Source organism: Triticum aestivum, chromosome 5B (assembly GCF_018294505.1).
Source record: "Triticum aestivum cultivar Chinese Spring chromosome 5B, IWGSC CS RefSeq v2.1, whole genome shotgun sequence".
NCBI classification, from domain to species: domain Eukaryota; kingdom Viridiplantae; phylum Streptophyta; class Magnoliopsida; order Poales; family Poaceae; genus Triticum; species Triticum aestivum.
The window spans coordinates 539,665,462-539,685,162 of record NC_057807.1 but is presented as its reverse complement, the minus strand read 5'-3'; the positions used below and the strand labels follow the sequence as shown (position 1 = coordinate 539,685,162).

The 19,701-nt window shown below is 48.2% G+C and overlaps 3 protein-coding genes across 8 annotated transcripts; all 3 read right to left on the bottom strand.

Annotated features, from left to right (window-relative positions):
* Window positions 1-5,736: 5,736 nt before the first annotated feature.
* Window positions 5,737-12,675, bottom strand: LOC123113039 (uncharacterized). Of its 6 annotated transcripts, XM_044534147.1 has the most exons (12): window positions 12,250-12,675; window positions 12,055-12,154; window positions 11,905-11,929; window positions 11,702-11,778; window positions 11,455-11,581; window positions 11,267-11,348; window positions 11,105-11,172; window positions 9,851-9,975; window positions 9,216-9,445; window positions 9,078-9,124; window positions 7,587-7,633; window positions 5,737-7,128 (listed from the first exon to the last, which is right to left on the bottom strand). In XM_044534147.1, exons 1-8 carry the CDS (start codon window positions 12,277-12,279, stop codon window positions 9,966-9,968), a joined length of 519 nt encoding a protein of 172 aa, XP_044390082.1. In that variant the 5' UTR covers window positions 12,280-12,675; the 3' UTR covers window positions 5,737-7,128; window positions 7,587-7,633; window positions 9,078-9,124; window positions 9,216-9,445; window positions 9,851-9,965. The 6 variants fall into 6 exon arrangements, with proteins under 6 accessions (XP_044390082.1, XP_044390081.1, XP_044390083.1 ...); XM_044534146.1 differs by lacking the exon at window positions 7,587-7,633; XM_044534148.1 differs by lacking the exon at window positions 7,587-7,633 and having other exon boundaries at window positions 5,737-6,524.
* A 498-nt stretch (window positions 12,676-13,173) lies between these two features.
* Window positions 13,174-14,142, bottom strand: LOC123113038 (probable E3 ubiquitin-protein ligase ATL44). Its single transcript, XM_044534143.1, has one exon. It carries the CDS (start codon window positions 14,022-14,024, stop codon window positions 13,461-13,463), a length of 564 nt encoding a protein of 187 aa, XP_044390078.1. The 5' UTR covers window positions 14,025-14,142; the 3' UTR covers window positions 13,174-13,460.
* A 2,229-nt stretch (window positions 14,143-16,371) lies between these two features.
* On the bottom strand, window positions 16,372-17,290 carry LOC123116827 (RING-H2 finger protein ATL80-like). Its single transcript, XM_044537721.1, has one exon. It carries the CDS (start codon window positions 17,062-17,064, stop codon window positions 16,510-16,512), a length of 555 nt encoding a protein of 184 aa, XP_044393656.1. The 5' UTR covers window positions 17,065-17,290; the 3' UTR covers window positions 16,372-16,509.
* Between the last annotated feature and the right edge of the window lie 2,411 nt (window positions 17,291-19,701).

Below are 19,701 nucleotides of genomic sequence, written 5' to 3'. Positions count from 1 at the left end.
GCATGTGCTACTTCCCAAAAACATTTTGCATGGGAATAGAACATCAGCGCATGTTGGAGATCTTCCTCCGTAGCTAAGCAAATTTTACACCTGCTTATTTCCGCAATGTGTCACCGGTCCAGAGTGTGTTCATCTCGAGGAATTCCTCGCAGGACTCGCCACCAAAAAACTCAAACTTTTGGCACCAAATTCAATTTCCAAAGAGCTTTCCACATCTGTTGTTCGTTTTGTGAGGTTCCGATAGCCGTCCCTTCCTCGAGAGTGGATCACTCTTTTTGAGTCACTAGAGTACGGTACGCCGTCTTTACAGTGTAGTTGCCCGAGGGATCAAAGGCCCAAGCATAGAAATCTTCACCGCCTCCCTGTCGTAGAGGAATACTAAGAATAGTTGCAGCATCAGGTGCACTGAATGCATCTCGAACCAGTTGTTGATTCCACGTTCAGTTTGCTGTGTCAATAAGATCCGACACATGTTCAACATTAGTAGCTGGTGGTCTGGACAACGGTGTCATCGATATAGTTCCTGGTATCCATTTTTCAGTCCAGACTGAGATAGAAATCCCGTCTCCAACCCTCTTGATTAGACTGGCATTAAGTGCCTCTCTTCCTGCTATGATCGCACGCCAAGTCGCCGAAGCAGACTTGGGCGCCGATGCATGTATGAAATCAATGTCAGGGAAGTAGTGACCCTTCAAGACCCAAGCACACAAGGAATTAGGTTTTGTCATGAGTCTCCATCCATGTTTCCCAAGCAATGCAAGATTGAAGAGTGGCATGTGGCGGAAACCCATACCTCCATTGAACTTGGGTGAAGCAAGTTCTTTCCAAGATACCCAGTGCATACAATTTTTGTCAAGAGAACTACTCCAGAAGTAACGGGCCAAGCAGACGTCCCATCACGGCCTAACAAATTTCCGTTACACGCGTACATCTACAGTGTCTCAAAGTATCCCGCGTGCGTGCCGGGCGCCACCACCTTGCCGAATGTCGGCCACCACGCGACGCAAAGGGGGTGAGAGCGCCCCCCCACGCCGCCGCCGCCATGATCAACATGTGCAATGTGTGCGTCTTCTTCTTGACGATGTTCCTTTTTTTTTGTAAAGCATACGTGCCGTATCGTACGTGTGCTCCATGTTATACATGGGAAAAAGTCCATTTTAAACCCTAAACTCATAGAGCTTTGACAAATCAAACCCTCAAGTCCAAATCCAGGTCGTTTCAACTCTGAATTATATAATCCCGGTCTAAATCAAACCCTGAAGTTGTTCGCCAGACAGGGATTGCAAAGAATGGCCGGGATTGGTGGCGAATTCCTATTTGCCGCTCGTGGGCAGCAAACAACAGTGGTATGCCCCGCAGCGCCCGTTGGTGGGCCGGCCCTTTTTGGGGCAGCGCATGTTACTCGTTCACTGCTGTTGACTTTTTGTTTTATTTTATCTTTTTTGGTTTTTTTCTGGTTTTTTCATGTTCTTTCTACCTTTTTCTTTCTGGTTCTTTCGTGTTCGTTCTGGCTTTATCTTTCTTTTCTTTTTTCCTTTTCCTTTTCCTTTTTCTTCCATTAATACATTACAAGGAAATGTTTCATCGTGTATTTTTAATCAATAATAATACTTTAATATGATGAACAAGTTGTGTTTCTTCTGTTTATTTTTACTTCTCTTCCTTTTTGTGTATTATACAAAAATGTTCATAGTATATTTAAGAAAATGTTTGTATATTAAAACAATGTTCATTTATGTACTTAAAAAGTTCAGCATATATGAAAAAAATGTTCAGCATATATGAAAAAAAATGTTCAATGTATTTTCAAATTGTTCAGTATACATCACAATAATGTTCATTGTGTATTTTCAAATTGTTTAGCATATATCACTGTAGTGTTCGTTATGTATTTACAAATTGTTTAGCGTATATCACAAAAATATTCAATGTGTATATAAGAAATTTTTGTTGTGTATTAAAAAAATGCTCAATATATATTAAAAGGTCCATGATTTTTTGTAACAAGATGCATGAATTTCTAACAAACGTATTGAAAAACGGCTCACGCATTAGATAAAAATGGTGCGCGCATTTTTTTAGCAGTGAATTTCAACACTGCTTGAATTATTTTAAAACATATAAAACCAGTGGCCATCTTAGTAGGAAATAGCAAACAAAAAATAAGAACCTCATGCAACAGATTTTTAAAATAAAAAAAATTACAATTTTTGAAGAAAATGTTCACAGATTTAGAAAGAGTACAATGATTTTGAAAAGAAGCTCACGGATTTTGAAAAGAAAATTGAATGGATTTGGGAAAAAAATCACCTGCTTTGGGAAAAATTATAAATTGAAAAGGAATTCGTGGATTTGACACGGATTTGAAAAAATCCATGAGTTCTGTAAAAAGGTTCGCGAATTTGAAAAATAAAATGAATTGAAAAAAGTTTCACGCGTTCAAACAATTGTCAGAGTTTCAAACATTACTCTCTTTTAAAAAAATGCAGGAAAAGATACCAAAAAAACCGCCCTGATTCTGCGTTTAACTTTTTTCTTAAACTTGCGCACTCCAATTTAGTGACACATGCTTGTTAGGTTGACCTCTCGTTGGGATCTGCAGGTGCGTGGTTCGAACCATATAGGACTTTATGTTTTATCGTTTTCGATAATCAAATTGTCACGCTACATTTTGTTTCTGAAAAAATGTTACACTAGTACGGACGCGATCGTACACCATGGGCCGGCCCGGCCAGGTGTCGCTGCATGCGTCAGGTCGAGCTTCCGTGTAACAGAAAAAAAAGACATTTTTTTTGCAGGCAAAAGAAAACGGGCTGGCCCAGCGCAACCCTGGCCCATCAGCCAGACAAATCCCGGTTGACATTTGTTAGGGTTTAATTTAGATCGGGATTGCATAGTTAAGGGTGCAACGGCAGAGATTTTAACTTAAGTGTTTGTTTCGTCCAACTTCTACGAATTCAAGGTTTAAAATGGACCTTTTCCGTTAGACACGCAAAAAGGCAGACGCATGCATGACAGAACGAGCCAATTAGTAGAGGGGCTGATCTAGATGCATGTATTCACGGGCTTTAACGAGGAAAAATGTTTTTACATACACATGCTAACTGGTGCATAATCGACCTATCGCATGCACACCGACACCATCCAGTTGCACGTACGCGTATACAGTATACCATATACTGATATGTTTTTTTGAGCATCAGTACAGACACAAGCGTTCATATACACGCACATACACGCACCCTTATGAACGCACACATGCACACCCTACTCCTATGAGCAGTGGCGGAGCTGGACCAAGAAGATTGGGGGCCAAAGAGAAAAGACAGTGGAAAACATGTCTATTTTTCCAATCTAAATCTCTGTAAAAAAATGTCTTCACTAAATTTGTCAAGGTTGGGGGGCCATGGCACCTGCAGGAATGCACATAGCTCCGCCGGTGCCTATGACAATCTCCGAGAGACTGAGCCGGCATATCATCTTGAGATTTACGAAGCCATCGTAGACGCCTCGTCGTCGACGGAAACGTCTCCTCCCACTAAAAACGCATCGCCGAAAATTCTAAAATAAATCCAGAAATAATGCGAGCACCAGTACACATTAAAAATGTACGTAGGCAACTAATCAAATGGCGCGTATGTACGTACGTGAGCGACTACGTCTGAACATAATCTGTACTCTGCAGCAGCTGCGGGAACAGACCAGGAATATGCTCCAAGCACCGGCCGATCGGTCGCCTACGATGCCGACGGCCGGCAGCGGCCTGCCACGCCACAGCACGTCATCGTATCCGCGGGAGGATGGGTGGTTGGCGGCGCCGGCGACACGACGACGAGGGCGCGGCGGCAGGACGGGCAGGTTGAGCTGGAGAGGAGCCACACGTCGACACACGCGGCGTGAAAATCGCGAACTTTCTCTAATTGTCTTGAAGCATACTAGTAGAAAGCAGGGTATAAATTCTGCTTAAAGCCGCCGCTAATTAAAAAAAATAAGAACGCAAACACCAGGGAGCACTAGATGGCCGGCGTTCGGCAAGGTGGTGGCGCCCAGCACGCACGCGGGATATTTTGAGACACTGTAGCTGTACGCCTGTAATAGAGATTTATTAGGCCGTGATGGGACGCCTGCACAGGAAGGAACTTCTACACAGCGACCTGTGCCGCTGGAAACTCAGCGAACGCGCCTCTCAGTAAAACGTGCACATGGGGGTGAGTGTGATCCCCGCGCCGCCGCCGTGATCGGTTCGATCCCTCCACTCCGGCGCACGCTTTTTGTTTGAAGGGAAAACCTGCTCGGCATTTTATTACGAGTCTAAGAGAATTACATCCTTCAAAAGATGTGGCAAAAAGAAACTAGGGGATCATCGTCCCGACTAGACGTAAGGTTTGAATAAAAAGCATGTCACGCTTTACTATACCCACCCCCTCTTTCGCCAAATCGGTCGATCAACATGTGCAATGTGCGCGTCTTCTTCTTCTTCTTGACGATGTTCTATTTCTTTTTAAAGCGTGCGTGCCATACCGTATGTGTGCTTTATGTTACGAAAGAAAGGCAGACGCGTGCATGGCTGCACGAGCCAATTAGAGCATCTACAAGCGGACACGGACTTTCAAATCCGGCTCATACGTTCAGGTGGGGCGCCCGGTCACTGTCCGGTCATGATTTTTTGACTCAGACAAACGCCTCAAATGGGTCTTAACCGCCCGGGCTGACTGGCACCCCCGACACCCAGCCCAAATATGTGGCGGATATGGGGGCGCCCGAGCTAATTGGCACCCCCGACACCCAGCCCAAATATGTGGCAGATGTGGGGGTGCCCGGGCTGACTGGCACCCCGACACCCAGCCCAAATATGTGGCAGATATGCGGGCGCCCGGGCACGCCCGCCACGTCGGACCCGACAGCTCGACCCCACCCCAAAGTGGGAGAAGGCACGTGCCGCCCGTGATGTCGTGGCTATCAAAATGTCGTCCACATGGACAGGCATTTTTTTTGATAAGGGAGGACAAAAAGGAGGAGAGGTACAAGCTCATGTTGGATGCGCAAAAGGAAAGGATGGAATGGGATCGGAAGAGGGCGGAGAAGAAGCTGGAAATTGAGAGGGAGAAGATCGAGTTGGAGAAGCAACAAGCGGCGATCAAATGGGAGCTCGAGAAGGCAAAGCCATTTGGCGACATAGAGCTTGAGAATGAGAGATTGCAACCCGCACGGGACGCGGAAGATGCGAGGATCATGTTGGCGGACGAGACCCTCTTGGATGAGCATGCGAACAAGTGGCTTGCGGACAAGAAGATGAAGATCAACGACCGCAGGAAGTACGACGCGGCGAGGGCGTTGCAGCCCGGATGCAGGCGAAGGAGGCAGCCTAGATGCAGTCGAAGGAGGCTGCCCGGATGCAGGCCGAGCAGGACGAGTAGGACGCATTCCGCCTGGAGCAGGACGCCTTCCGCTCGGAGCAGGCGCCCAGCCAATGATCCGAGGCCATCCGTCACGCTCGGACATTGATTTCATTTTTGCCATGTCTGGTTTGTTGAACTATGATTTGCTTTGCTTTGCTTAGAACTTCGGCATTCAGACAGTTTGTACCGTATGATCAACGCGCATGGATTGCATGCATTTGATCATCAGAATTTACAGTACTAGGTAGGATGTGCGGCTTGCCGCACCCGACAACACCCGCTGCCGGATACGGTCATATCCAGTTTGGTAATACAGTAATTATTGAAGCATTGTAAATATAAAAATAACATAATTTAGTTATATTTATCAATCTAATATACCAAGTTTATATTTGAAGCATTGCATCGATATATACACATTCAATACATAGCAATTGGTTCAGGAAACAACAGGTTCAGTTCAAAAGCAAGCTATACATATTTAGTATATAGAAGTTGGTCCACGCAACTACAAAGGATTTAGTCCGAAATCAAGCTACGCATGTTCACGCGCTTATCTTAAACGTCACGACCAAAGAAAGCCACAGGTGCAAATACCTCATGTTCACGCGCTTGACTCTGCCTTCTCACATATAGCTTGTTCTCAAGACTATTGCTTCTGTCCTGAGATTATGAGCTACCACCTCAATATTCTTGAGAGCCTCATTTGTTGACTTGTCCACAACACGAGTAGGAGGAAAAGCATGTGCTATCACATTATGAAGCTGGTGTAAGAAAGCTGGCATGTATCTTATAGCATACAAATATCCTTTGGCAACCATGTCTATTGTGTCAAATGCTTCATTGAGCCTGAGCCTTAGATAACCAAAGTCTTGTTCCATCTTGTTTAAGCGTCCATAACTCAGATCTTTGACCACTGTGCTTGTGGCATTTTCGATGGTCCTGATGGCTTCAAAAAGGCAAGTCTTCCGCCGCTGCCTCATCGGAGGATCGAACACCAGTAAATGAACTCATGGTGTTACTTAAACAGCCCCTTCGACTATAACGGGCTGCGGTAAACATAAGCTCCTCCAAAAGGAGATCAAGCATCATTCGGCCTGGGATCCTCCCAACACAAGGCTCAGCCTACGTCATAAAGAAGCTCAACAGGGTTAATTAAAATCAGGGAAGACAAAGACAATGTATAGAACAATTTTTTGAACACTCAGGCTATCTAATGAAGCAATTGCAGAAAAATTAGACGTATAGTGTAGGACTATTTGCATGTAATTAGTGACCTAAATTAAGTGGAACAATCAGGCTATCTGTTCAGGACAGTAATATGGACAAAATATGCATATGGATAATCTGTATCTAACTCCATCGTTGAACTCAGGTTTTGGGAAAACAAATTAGACTACCTATGATCTCTTGCTGAATCGTAATTGCAGGAAATTTAGGTGGAGGCTAGATCAGTCAATCTACACATAAGCAGGCACGCGTGCGCTAGCAGACGATGCTGGTCCAGGGGAGCCTCGATCGAAGACCTCACACCGATGTTCATGGTGGGTGCTAGATGCCTCTGCAGTACGATTTTACAGGCAGAGGGAAAGGCAACAACCATGGTCCCAACGAGAGGAATCACAAGCGAAAGAAATGACAGAAGCATTTGCCAGTGGTTAGTTACCCTGAAGGAAAACTGGAGGTGCGGGGGTGACTGGTCTGGCGTCGCCGCTGCTGCTTGTCTTGTCTGGAGCAGAAGGAAATGAATAACATTAGGTCAGATGCAACCAAGTAGAATTTATAGTGGTAGCTCTGTATTCGAACTTGTAGGACATTGTATCTTCCCGGTAGACATGTAAGCAAAAGAGTATCTAAGTACTAAAATAAATGCATCGAGCTTATTTCCTATACACGTTCAAGAAGACATTGCTTCAGAACATGAATGCGCTTATCTGTAAGAGGAGAACCAAGTTATGCCATCAGCTCATCCATTAAAAGTTTAAAACCATTCATATAAGCATCCAAAGAAACAATGTTGGGCGTACATAAAATTAGTTTGCTTTCTGCCCATCCTCTTCGGTTTCATTTATTAATTAGTCAAGACGCCTATAACTTAGCATTCATGTTAACCCGGCAGCAACAATAATTAGATGAGGGAAAACAATGTAACATAGCATACACTAATCTTTGATTCGAATCACCAACCTTTGGTGTGCCCAAGTGTTTCACAGGTCATTCATGACCTTCTATAACTGCAATAATAGGTAGCCAGCAAAACATCAAATTTCAAGTGTTTCTACTCACAGTTTCACAGACATACAACAGTCCTAAGATGCTATCTAAATATTAAGTAAGTTAAATCTACTAATTAGTCCAATTAATAGATCCAAAACCCAAGCAAAAGGCATAAACTAACATGACGAGTGACACACATTCATGAATTACATAAGTCACCGAAGAAAGAATTTAGAAAATTAGGAGAAACCAAGCGGACATTCTTGAAGAAGCTAGGAAATCCGCACCATGTCATACACAAAATACCAATCATATAATGTGAACTGCGAGCAAGAGCTTGCCAACAATAATAGGAAATCAAATTATAAATCAGCACGACATAGCATAGCATGTAGGATTCAACATCCATTTTAAATGATTCAACATCACACAGTTAAGCAAGGATTGGAGGAAAACACATACCAAAGATCTAGTGAGTTTCACATGGAAGAACGTTTAGTTAATAAACACGATATAGGTGTAGATACGCAACGGTGTTGCATAAGATGGTGAAATACCTATTCAAGCTCCTTCAGATGTCCAGCAATCTAACATACATGTAGCTACCACACGATTGTCATGCAGGCGGGTTAACAACATTCTGAAATCAAATGCACACAACATGTATTGCATGCCCTCATTTCTAAAGCTGAATTAAACTTCACCAATATATGCAAAACAATTAACATGTTTGTGTGAAAATATCATGCAGGACACTGAGTGTCATGTCATTTGAGAAAAATTTAGACATACAAGTATAACTTAGGAGAGAAGCACTCTGTTCTCACTTTCTTCCTGTGTCATTCAACCAATCAAATGATGGCACAAAGCGAAACCCAACAAATAGAAAGGAAAGGAGAGGGATCTCTCACCCAGAGAAGGGAGTTTGGAGGGGGGGGGGGGGCAACAACAACTACTATGACGACTGGTGCAGGTGTCGTCGTAAACACAAGCATATGTGCGCCTAACCATATCCTTGGTATTTGTTGAAATTGTCAGGGAGACATATATTAGTTGACAAAGAAGTATACTGCAGGCAATTCAAGAAATCTATACAACCTAGAAAAATAAGTGATTGCTATTTGATCATAGGCATCCTTTTTTTCTCATGTGGACACCAAAGAAGAATATCAGGCCAAATGTAGCAGACCAAAGCCCAAGAAAAAGGGGTGGTAGCAGACCAGAGAGAACAAATCAGATAGTCCCTTTAGCTTTTAAAAAAAGAGCCGGCAAGGTATCTCTTAAATAAAGCCAAGGCCCATGAAACATACACTTTTAAATAAAGCCAAGGCCAATGAACAAACTAACAACAGCAAAATGCGTACTTGTATGATAGTTTCAGGCAATATCATTCTAAATTTCTAATCAAGTGGTCAAAGAATTTGAGGGGAAATTGCAAAGAAAAGAAAGCATGGTCCTCACCACTCAAGGATGCACTGGAGAAAGAAATCATGCTTGCAGCTTGTAACCTGTGACAATTCAAAACAAGAACCAGAACAGCTTCAACTTCCGACACGTCTACCACCAAATCAAAAGATTTCCATCGCCAATCACCATTACATCCGCAAGAGAGAGGTCGCTATCGGAGGGCTCGCTGTCGCAGAAGTTCTCAAGGCAGATGATGCAGGCGTCGTCGAAGGTGTCCTGCACGCCACCCTCCACAAAAGCCGCTGCCGACGAGAGCATCTTCATCTTTGTTGCCTTCTTGTCCATTGCTCCCTCCCTCCCCCCTCTCTGTTTACTAATCCAATGACCGCACAAATGGATAGCTGTCTCCACCGCGCAAATCCCTGCAACAACATGAATGACAAGATTTGGATATAAAATTTGTGTGGAAATACCTATATAACAGAGATAATCAGCAATGATTTTCATTAATAAGATATGTAAATGGCGATGCACAACACACAAGAATCAGATTTACTTCGCACATTCACAAATACTAACAAACACCTCGAGCTGGCAATGGCAGGTCAGCCTAAAGCTTTCATATTCGAAGATGTATATTGCAGTTTGTGGAAACAAGTAATGTGACTCGTGAGAGAATTAGTTATTACATGCCACAACACATAACAATTCCCACTAAATCAGGGTGATTTGTCAACAAACAGCAAGGTTAAAACAATATCATTCAATTGGAAAGTTTAATTTAACACCAAATAATATCCATTACCATAGAAGAAAGCATAATTTACCTCCTAAGTGTTCAGATACAGCTCCAACAACTAAACCCCCAACCATATCAACGGCAAGCACATCTGAATATGCACCAACAATTGCCATAGACAACAAGAGGGAGAGCGCATCAACTCACATAAACCTGAGGAACAAGAAAAGACAGCATTAAGTAACCAAGTGCTACAGCTATGCAAGATCAAGAAATTGACTATGATGGTGAGAAGGAAAAAATAATAGATTGGCTCTAGCAAGTAATGAAACGGAAATAGTTACCCTATTCGAGCTGGGTACTTCTTGAAATATGTCTCATAGATGGGGTAGCATAAAAGGGAACAAAAAAATTAGATAATTTACACACTTTCTAGTAGACACTTTCTAGTAGTATATATTAAGAGTAATGAACAAAATAAAAAAGGAAAATATTTTTTCAAGTGCCAAGCACTATGTAAATACAACTTACAACAAAATTAATTCAAAATTATGCTAACTTTCCAATAACTACGTTAAATCCAGTTCACTTGGTAATCTTTCAAACCAAAACTTGGAAAACGGGACATGTTCTATTAAGAAATTAAAACCCTCCCATCCCCACCCCGACCAACCTAACAAATGGATTCTGAACTGCAACTTTTATGCGGCCAGAACTTATTTCTTGTTCTGAACACCACTTTTTAAGTAAACAGAGGATACAAGAATATTCAAAAAGAACAACAGCCGGTCTCAAATTCCATAGGCTATAAGCTTAAAAACAGTGCATTTTAGTCTTTCTTATTTCCCCCCTCCAACCACTTTCATCTCTTGATTCAAATGCACTGAATTTGTATGTTGGAATACACCACTCGCCGAAGTTGGTCTGACCTAAGGTTAGTTGGGCTAAGTAAATTTTAGCCACAACAAACTACATTGCCACCCCCTACAAAAAAAACTACATTGCCACCATAGAGCTAGATGTGCTTTCATCAGTTGTTGTAGCGAAATTATAAATAAAGCAGCGGTTCTTTCTTACTTGTCCTACTTTATTCATACACTACAACAATCCTCAAACTGCAGTTAAGAAGATACTCCAGAGAAACTGGTTCGCTACTTTGGGCAGGACATCCACCGCAAAGAGCTAATCAGAAGATGCATCTTTATATTAAAATGAAATGTGTGATACTACATATGGTCGCATGCGTGACAATCACACTCACACAGAACCACAAATTTGATAGTATTTGCTTACAAAATATATGACATATCTTTCCTTCTACAAACAGAGTGTCATGAGATACCTTCGGGTAGAGGGGCGCCGCAAAAGCACTTTAGGCGCATATTTGTTTTGTTCCTTCAGCTTGTATTTCTCCGGCAACCGAAAACGGTCATACAAAATCAGACCTCAGTGTTCCACCAAAACAGCAAGGAAACAAACCAGACAATAAGTAACGGATGCCAACCTCTGAGAACACTGTCTTATTTCCAAATGTGGAGCCATTTGCTATCAAAGCCTCCACGATGGAGTCACCGCTGGCATCCTCCCTATTAAAAACCCGCACGACATCAAGATCTCATTAAAAAACAGAGAAAGGAAAGTAAATATCCTACTCGAGCAGGACATGTGGACAACGTTCAATTGAATCCTCACCGCTTCATCGCCTCGATGTCCTTGCTGGACAGCGTCTGCACGGTGTTATTGTCGATCAGGGGCCTATTGTCCCTGGTCTCGTCCTGCGGCTGGCCATCGGCGGCACCGCCATCTCGCGGCTTATCATCTGTACCAATCAACCAATGCCATCCATTGTTGTTACTAAGGTGAAATAGCAAGGCATGTTTGAATGAGTAGAGTGCAGAGATGAACTGGAAGGGAGAACAGTATAATCATCCATCCTTGCCTTGGCAGGGGACGAGGCCGTTGGGGCCGCCGACAAGCGGCTGCAGCGAGCAGCTCTTGTCCCCTATCTTCACCGTCCTGCGCCACCACACAGCAGAGAGACGTCAGCGCACCCGCACGTACAACTATGGTTTCGGGGCGAAGGTGTCCTGCATGCCACCCTCCACGAAAGCCGCTGCCAATGAGAGCATCTAACTTTGTTACCTTCTTATCCATTGCTCCCTCCCTCCTGCCTCTTTGTTTACTAATCAATGACCGCAGGAATAGCAAGTTCCCTTGTGTGCAAAAGAAAACAGAAGTAGTGCTAGGATTAAGCATGCAAAGCATGTACATCACCATGAAATCAAATATCACCTGTAGTGGGCTGCTGCCGTGCATCGCCGGGGACGAAGGCGCCGCCGTGGAGGAGGGGGTCGGCAGCTGGGGCGGGGGACGTATCGAGCGGGCAGTGGCGCTGCCAAGCCAGCGCGGACGAACGGAATCAGTCCCACACGAACACACACGCGCGCGCGCACACACACAGAGGAGGAGGGAGGGAGAGGGGCGCACCTGGACATGCCTCGGACGTCCGCTTCTCATGTCGCGACCTAGTCCAGGGCTGGCCGCTCGTGTGCGGCTGTGGAGGAGGAGACAACCATCGGGCTCCTGCAGAATCGAAGGCGACTCGCCTCGCTAGTCGTCGATCTCCTGGGCCGCCGCTGCTGGTTGTCCCTCCATGACTCAAGCGGGAGCAAGGAGGCCGGTGCCGGTGCCGATCCCGTGGACCATCGCTGCAGGACGGGACGTGCGGCCGTGGCGCGGCTAGTCCTCCTCGGCCACCGCTGCAGGACGGGGACCGGGGCGAGCAACGATGGCGGCAGAGGATGCGCTAGCACGACGGGAGGGGAGGAGGCCAGGCAGCGAGACGTAGGGGAGGAGCTAGGGTTAGGGGATGGGAGGAGGGGTTGGGGTGGCGATGCGAGGGGGTGGGGATGGGGCGAGCGGCGGCGGTGGCTGGGGCACGAGAGAAAGGAAGGGGCGCGACGGGGATAGTGTGAAAAGACGAGAATGCCCTCGGTGGGGCAGGGAAATTACAGGCGGTGGCATGAACTGGAGTGTTGTAGCAGTGTTTCTATCGATCCGACGGTCCGAATCGATCATCTCGCGATCCGACGGTCCGGATCGATCCATCTCGCGATCCAACGGCCAGATCTCGTTTGGACACGCAATCGGACGGTCCAAAATCCAATGGCCTGAGGAGCCTTCATTTTGTTCCAGACTCTAACAATTGGACATGCAATCCGACGGTCCAAAATCCAATGGCATGAGGAGCCTTCATTTTGTTCCAGACTCTAACAATGGGATGTGGATGTGTGACGCAACATTTGAGGGGTACACAGCCAGTGCCCGCGGATGCGTCCCGGACGCGTCTGCGGTCGTTTGAGGGGCCGGATTTGCCAAGTCCAGCCGTGGATGCTCTTAGAGGGCCAGATCTAGATGCATGTATCCACAGGTTTTAATGAGGGAAAAAGTTTTTACAGACACATGTAAGTGGTGCATCATCGACCCATCGCATGCACACCATGCAGTTGCACGTACGCGTATACAAGTGTACGGTATACTGATATGTTCGGATGACACAACACATGGGAAATGTATGTAAACAACTAATCAAATGGCGCGTATGTACGTACGTGAGCGACTACGTATGAACATAATCTGTACTCTGCAGCAGCTGCGTGAACAGGCCAGGATATGTATGTAGACGGCCGGTCGGTCGCCTACGATGCCGACGGCCGGCAGCGGCCTGCCACGCCACAGCACGTCGTCGCACCCGCGGGAGGATGGGTGGTTGGCGGCGCCGGCGACACGACGACGAGGGCGCGGCGGCAGGACGGGCAGGTGGAGCTGGAGAGGAGCCACACGTCGACGCAGGCGGCATGGAAGCCGTGGCCGCAGTGCGGGAGCACGCGCACCTCGTCGCCGCGCGCGAACTCCGCCAGGCAGATGGCGCACTCCGGCCGCTCCCCCTCCTCCTCGTCCACCTCCCTCTGTTCCGGCCGCCACGACACGGTCGGCAGCGACTCCAGCGCCTTCTTCTCGAGGCCACCGCACGGCGCCTTGGCCGCCGGCCCGTCGACGGAGAAGGCGGAGGGGTTGCAGAGCAGGGAGCAGCGCGCGACCATGGCCAGCCCGACCACGCACAGCAGGAAGCAGAGCACCGCGATCACGATTAGGACCGTGTCCGTGTGCGCGCTCGTCGCCCCGCCGGCCATGGCGGCCGCCGGCGGCGCGGCCATCGCGGCCAGGCGGTCGACGGACTGCTGCAGCAGGTGGCGCGGCATTGTCTGGTTCGTTCTCGGTGGCCGGTGGGCCGACGGGCCGACAGGATGAGGGATGAGCACCGTGCCAACGAGCGCGCGGGGCCAATTTAGGTCGTCTCTCAGTGTGCTCACTGTGTAGCGGGAGTTGCGAAGGAGGCAAGAGTTGGGTGCTCCTGCAGCGGTTTTATAGCTAGTGTCCGGATTAGCCGGGTCATACAGTACTAAGTGGGTGGCTAAGCTTAGGTAGTAGGGATATGATTGATAATTAAGCTGATATAAGTGGGAGTGTCACTTTCGACCAATTCTTGTTTGAATTCTCGCTGAATGTCTTCATTGGTACACTCCCCGTATTCTTCTTCGCCTTTTCAGCTACAACTGGGTACATGTCACTCTCAAAATTTAGGTGCGACCGATCTGGACTAGTTAAGTGATTGATCTATTGCTACTTCCTGCCTTTCTTCTTCATGAGATATAAAATTTCGAGACTTGTACTCGAGGGGGAGATACTACAACTTTGCTGTAGTACTTGGTCACGGTGAAAGTGGTGTACACGTACGTACGTACGTGCGTATCAGAAATGAGCAGACATCTCAAGTGAGCCGACCGATCGAGCGGGTACGATGAAAGCAACGACTCATATTACACTAGCTAGCTAGTACTACGATGAGCAGGAATAACGGGAGGTGAGAGCGTGACCGACCAGGCCCATGTGTAAGGTCGTCCGCCACGTCAGATACGTGTGCCAAAGCAAAGCCAAGATCTATCCGGATAACATATCCGCCGCGCGCCCTACCTACGCTACTCTACGCACCAACCTTTTGTTTCGGGCAAGGAAAATATGCACACCCACTTGTACTGCTAGTACTACTCACTTTTGGCACTGGTTGCTACTCCCTCCGTCCGGAAATACTTATCATTAAAATTGATAAAAGGGGATGTATCTAGACATATGTTAGTTCTATATACATCCATTTTTATTCATTTTGATGACAAGTATTTTCGGACGGAGGGGGTATTAATTACTACAAGCGCTACAACATGGTGCAAAACCTAAACCCGTCTCGATTCAATGCATGAACGTGGAGAAGAACGTTGTCGTCGGTCAAATTGCGCGGCAACACGTGCGCGCGCGCGGCCTAAAACCTTCACTCACTGTGCTGGAGCTAGTCTACCACTATGGCCTTCGGGCCTAGGGTACGTAGTGCGGTGGCGACCCGCGCGAGCCCGACGGACGGACGGACGGACGCCGGCAGCACGAATTGGGGCGGCCCGCTCCGCGCATGCAACTTGGGACACTCTGCATGCCCTTTTGGATTCCATTGGATCGATCGACCGATCACGTTTTCCTTTCTTTTAGCTGCTCTCCTTTTGCCGCCACTTGTGATCTATCTAGATGTCAATCATGGTGGTTAGAATAGGATCGAAAGGGGGCGACGAAAGCAAAGCAAAGCAAAGCGTAAAGGAGGCCGACCGACCGACCGATGGGATAACGCGATCGATGCCATAAACAAAGGAGATGGAGATCAGTGCCTACTCGATCGATCGATGGATCCGCACCCAGCCAGGGGGCAAGATAAGATTGTATACGTACAGGACAATAGTCCCATTGTCAACACCGACCTGGACGTGGTTGGTGGTTGCCATGCACTTGACTGGAGAAAGCATCCTCTTTTTACCGGTCTACGTGGATCGACCGATGCTGCTTCGCCGTGCCGCCGGCCGACGGTGCCGGGGCCAGGGTAGAAATAGTACTTGAGGGCACGGAGCGCGAGAGGTCAAGGAACCCTCGAATCGAATCGATAGAAGCAATTCGAAGAAACTTGGTGGCGCGTCGAGGTTGTTGCACTTGCATGCTCTGGGTAGCTTGGGTGGTCGGAATGGGCATCGATCATTTGTATACGTGAGGTTGACGGATCGCCATGAACCGCACTAGGGAGAGAGAGAGAGACCTCCCTCGATCATTCATGGCGATGGACGGCCCGGCGTCCGTCCGTGAAGGCCGGCATACGTACGTAACGTACCACATCAGGGCAGCCTAAAATATCCCGCTCCTCGTGCCCGGCCGGCGCCACCACCTCACCGACGCGACGGAGTGAGCACGACCGCCGCCATGATTGACGCTTGACCACACTGAAGCCATCGGTCGACATGAACATGTACGCATCTTGGTGACGAGGATGATCTTTACCGAAAGCGTAGGTGCCCGGCCGTACGTCTGCTTCGTATACGCAACATGCAGCACACACGTCTGCGTCTTCTTCTCTTTTTATAGTCCGCGTCGCCGGCCAGATTTTGTTAGTAATCAATCAACTAAAAGTGACCGATCTACAAGTATTTACAGATGAAATATGTTACAGACAGAAATTAACTAAGTGATGCACCATCACACGCTGTACAGTTGCATTTTGTACGTACGTGTACCCACCAGCTGCACAAGTACCAACAACAGAGAGCTAGCTGACAAAAGAAAGGTCAGAGGTGGACGCGCCCCGTCCGGACTCGTCGGCTACTGTGCCGGCAGCCGAGGCCTGCTCGTCTGAGGAGGGGGCGACTCGGTGGCTGCCGGCGATTGGGCGGCCGCGACGACGAGGGCGCGGCGGCAGGAGGGGCAGGTGGAGCTGGAGGGGAGCCACACGTCGACGCAGGCGGCGTGGAAGCCGTGGCCGCAGCGCGGGAGCACGCGCACCTCGTCGCCGCGTGCGAACGCCGCCAGGCAGATGGCGCATTCCGGCCGCTCCGGCTCGTCCTCGTCCACCTCCTTGCTCGACTCCGGCTGCCACGACACGGTCGGCAGCGACTCCAGCGCCTTTTTTTCCATCCCCTCGCACGGCGCCTTGGCCATTGCGCCCGGCGGTTCGACGGAGAAGGCGGAGGGATTGCACATGCGGGAGCAGCGCGCGACCATGGCCAGCCCGACCACGCAGAGCAGGAAGCAGAGCACCGCCGCCAGGATGAGCAGCGTTTCCGTGCGCAGGCTCGTCCCACTGCCGGCAACCGCGGCCGGCGCGGCGGCCATCGCGGCCAGGCGGTCGACGGGCTGCTGCAGCAGGTGGCGCGGCATTCTCGTTCTTTCTCGGTGGGACAGGGTGTGATTAGACTTGAGAGCACTGTGGCAGCAGGGGATGGAGGGGCCGGTTTAGGTCGCCGGCGTGTTGTGTGTTACAGTAGGTGTTTGAGCTGCGGTTTTAAATGTCAGGATTAGATCGGTCATGCTAAGATATGATTCATAGCGAAGCTCATGCTAAGCGTGAGTGTCACTTTCGAACCATTCTTGTGGAATATTTTCATTGCTACACTCCAATCTCCCTGCCTTTTTCGTCGCCATTTTCCCTACAACTGGGTACATGTCACTCTCCAAATTAGGTGCGACATATCTGGGCTACTTAATCTATGCTTTGCTACTTAGGAGTGCATTTATTTAAAATTTAGAATCTTGTACTCGAGATGGAGATACAAGCATCTCTCGCACTTTCCCGGAAAACCTTTGACCCTTGAGCCCTCATTTGGTACGAGCGGATTGACAAGGTTTCTAGAGGATTAACCCCGCAAGGCCCAGAAACCTCGCTAATCCTCGTCTACCCATTTGTTTCACGGGGTTCGCACAGCCGAGTCCCTTCGATCCCCTTCGTTCCCCTCCTATCCACGCGGCTGGCCAGCCTCGAGGGCACCCGCGCGGAACGGGACACACCGAGACAAAGCGTCGCCCCGCCGCCGCCGTCCTCCTCCGCCGGTACTTCTCGAGGTAATTCCTCCCCCTCTCCTCCACTTCTCCATCTCCTCCCCTGCAAACCGTAGGGTCACAGCCGGCGGCCTTTTTGCTCCTCGTCCGACACCCTGCTGTTGGAGAACGTAGCAGAAATTCAAAATTTTCCTACGTATCACCAAGATCAATCTAGGAGATTCTAGCAATAAGAGAGAGAAGGGGATGAGCATCTTCATACCTTTGAAGATCGCTAAGCGGAAGCGTTACAAGAACGTGGATGAAGGAGTCGTACTCGTAGCGATTCAGATCGCGGTAGATTCCGATCTAAGCACCGAATGACGGTGCCTCCGCGTTCAACACACGTACAGCCCGGGGACGTCTCCTCCTTCTTGATCCAGCAAGGGGAGAGGAGAAGTTGAGGGAGAACTCCGACAGCACGACGGCATGGTGGTGATGGAGCTCGTGGTTCTCCGGCAGGGATTCGCCAAGCACTTACGGAGGAGGAGGTGTTGGAGGAGGGAGAGGGCTGCGCCAGGGAAGAGGTGCGGCTGCCCTCCCACCCCTCCACTATATATAGGGGCAAGGGGAGAGGGGGAGGCGCCCTAGGGTTTCCCCTAGGGGCGGCCAAGCAGATTGGATCTCCCTAGGGAAAATCCTAGGGAGACTTGCCCCCCAAGCCAAGCAGGTGGAGGATTGCCTCCCAATCCAGGTGGAGGTGCCCCACCTCCCCAAATAACGTAGGAAATGGTGTGGGGGCGTACCACCCCTTAGTGGGCTGGTTTGCCCCTTCCCCTTTGGCCCATGAAGCCCTCCAACACTTGCCGGGGCTCCCGAAACACCTTTCGGTCAATGCTGGCCATAGCCTGGTACCCCCGGAACACTTCCAGACTCCAATACCCTTCGTCCAATATATCGATCTTCACCGCCGTACCATTTCGGAACTCCTCGTGACGTCCGGGATCACATCCGGGACTCCGAACTACCTTCGGTAACCACATACTATTTCCCATAACAACTCTAGCGTCACCGAACCTTAAGTGTGTAGACCCTACGGGTTCGGGAACCATGCAGACATGACCAATACGTTCTCCGGCCAATAACCAATAGCGGGATCTGGATACCCATGTTGGCCCCCACATGTTCCACGATGATCTCATCGGATGAACCACGATGTCAAGGATTCAAGCAATCCCGTATGCAATTCCCTTTGTCAATCGGTATGTTACTTGCCCGAGATTCGATCGTCGGTATCCCAATACCTCGTTCAATCTCGTTACCAGCAAGTCACTTTACTCGTTCCGTAATGCATGATCCCGTGACTAACTACTTAGTCACATTGAGCTCATTATGACGATGCAATACCGAGTGGGCCCAGAGATACCTCTCCGTCATACGGAGTGACAAATCCCAGTCTCGATTCGTGCCAACCCAACAGACATTTTCGGAGATACCTGTAGTGCACCTTTATAGCCACCCAGTTACGTTGTGACGTTTGGTACACCCAAAGCATTCCTACGGTATCCGGGAGTTGCACAATCTCATGGTCGAAGGAAATGATACTTGACATTAGAAAAGTTCTTAGCAAACGAACTACACGATCTTGTGCTATGCTTAGGATTGGGTCTTGTCCATCACATCATTCTCCTAATGATGTGATCCCGTTATAAATGACATCCAATGTCCATGGTCAGGAAACCATAACCATCTATTGATCAACGAGCTAGTCAACTAGAGGCTCACTAGGGACATGTTGTGGTCTATGTATTCACACATGTATTACGGTTTCCAGTTAATACAATTATAGCATGAACAATAGACAATTATCATGAACAAGGAAATACAATAATAACCATTTTATTATTGCCTCTAGGGCATATTTCCAACAGTCTCCCACTTGCACTAGAGTCAATAATCTAGTTCGCATCACTATGTGATTGTAATGAATTCAACACCCATGGAGTTTGATCATATCTCGCTTGTGAGAGAGGTTATTAG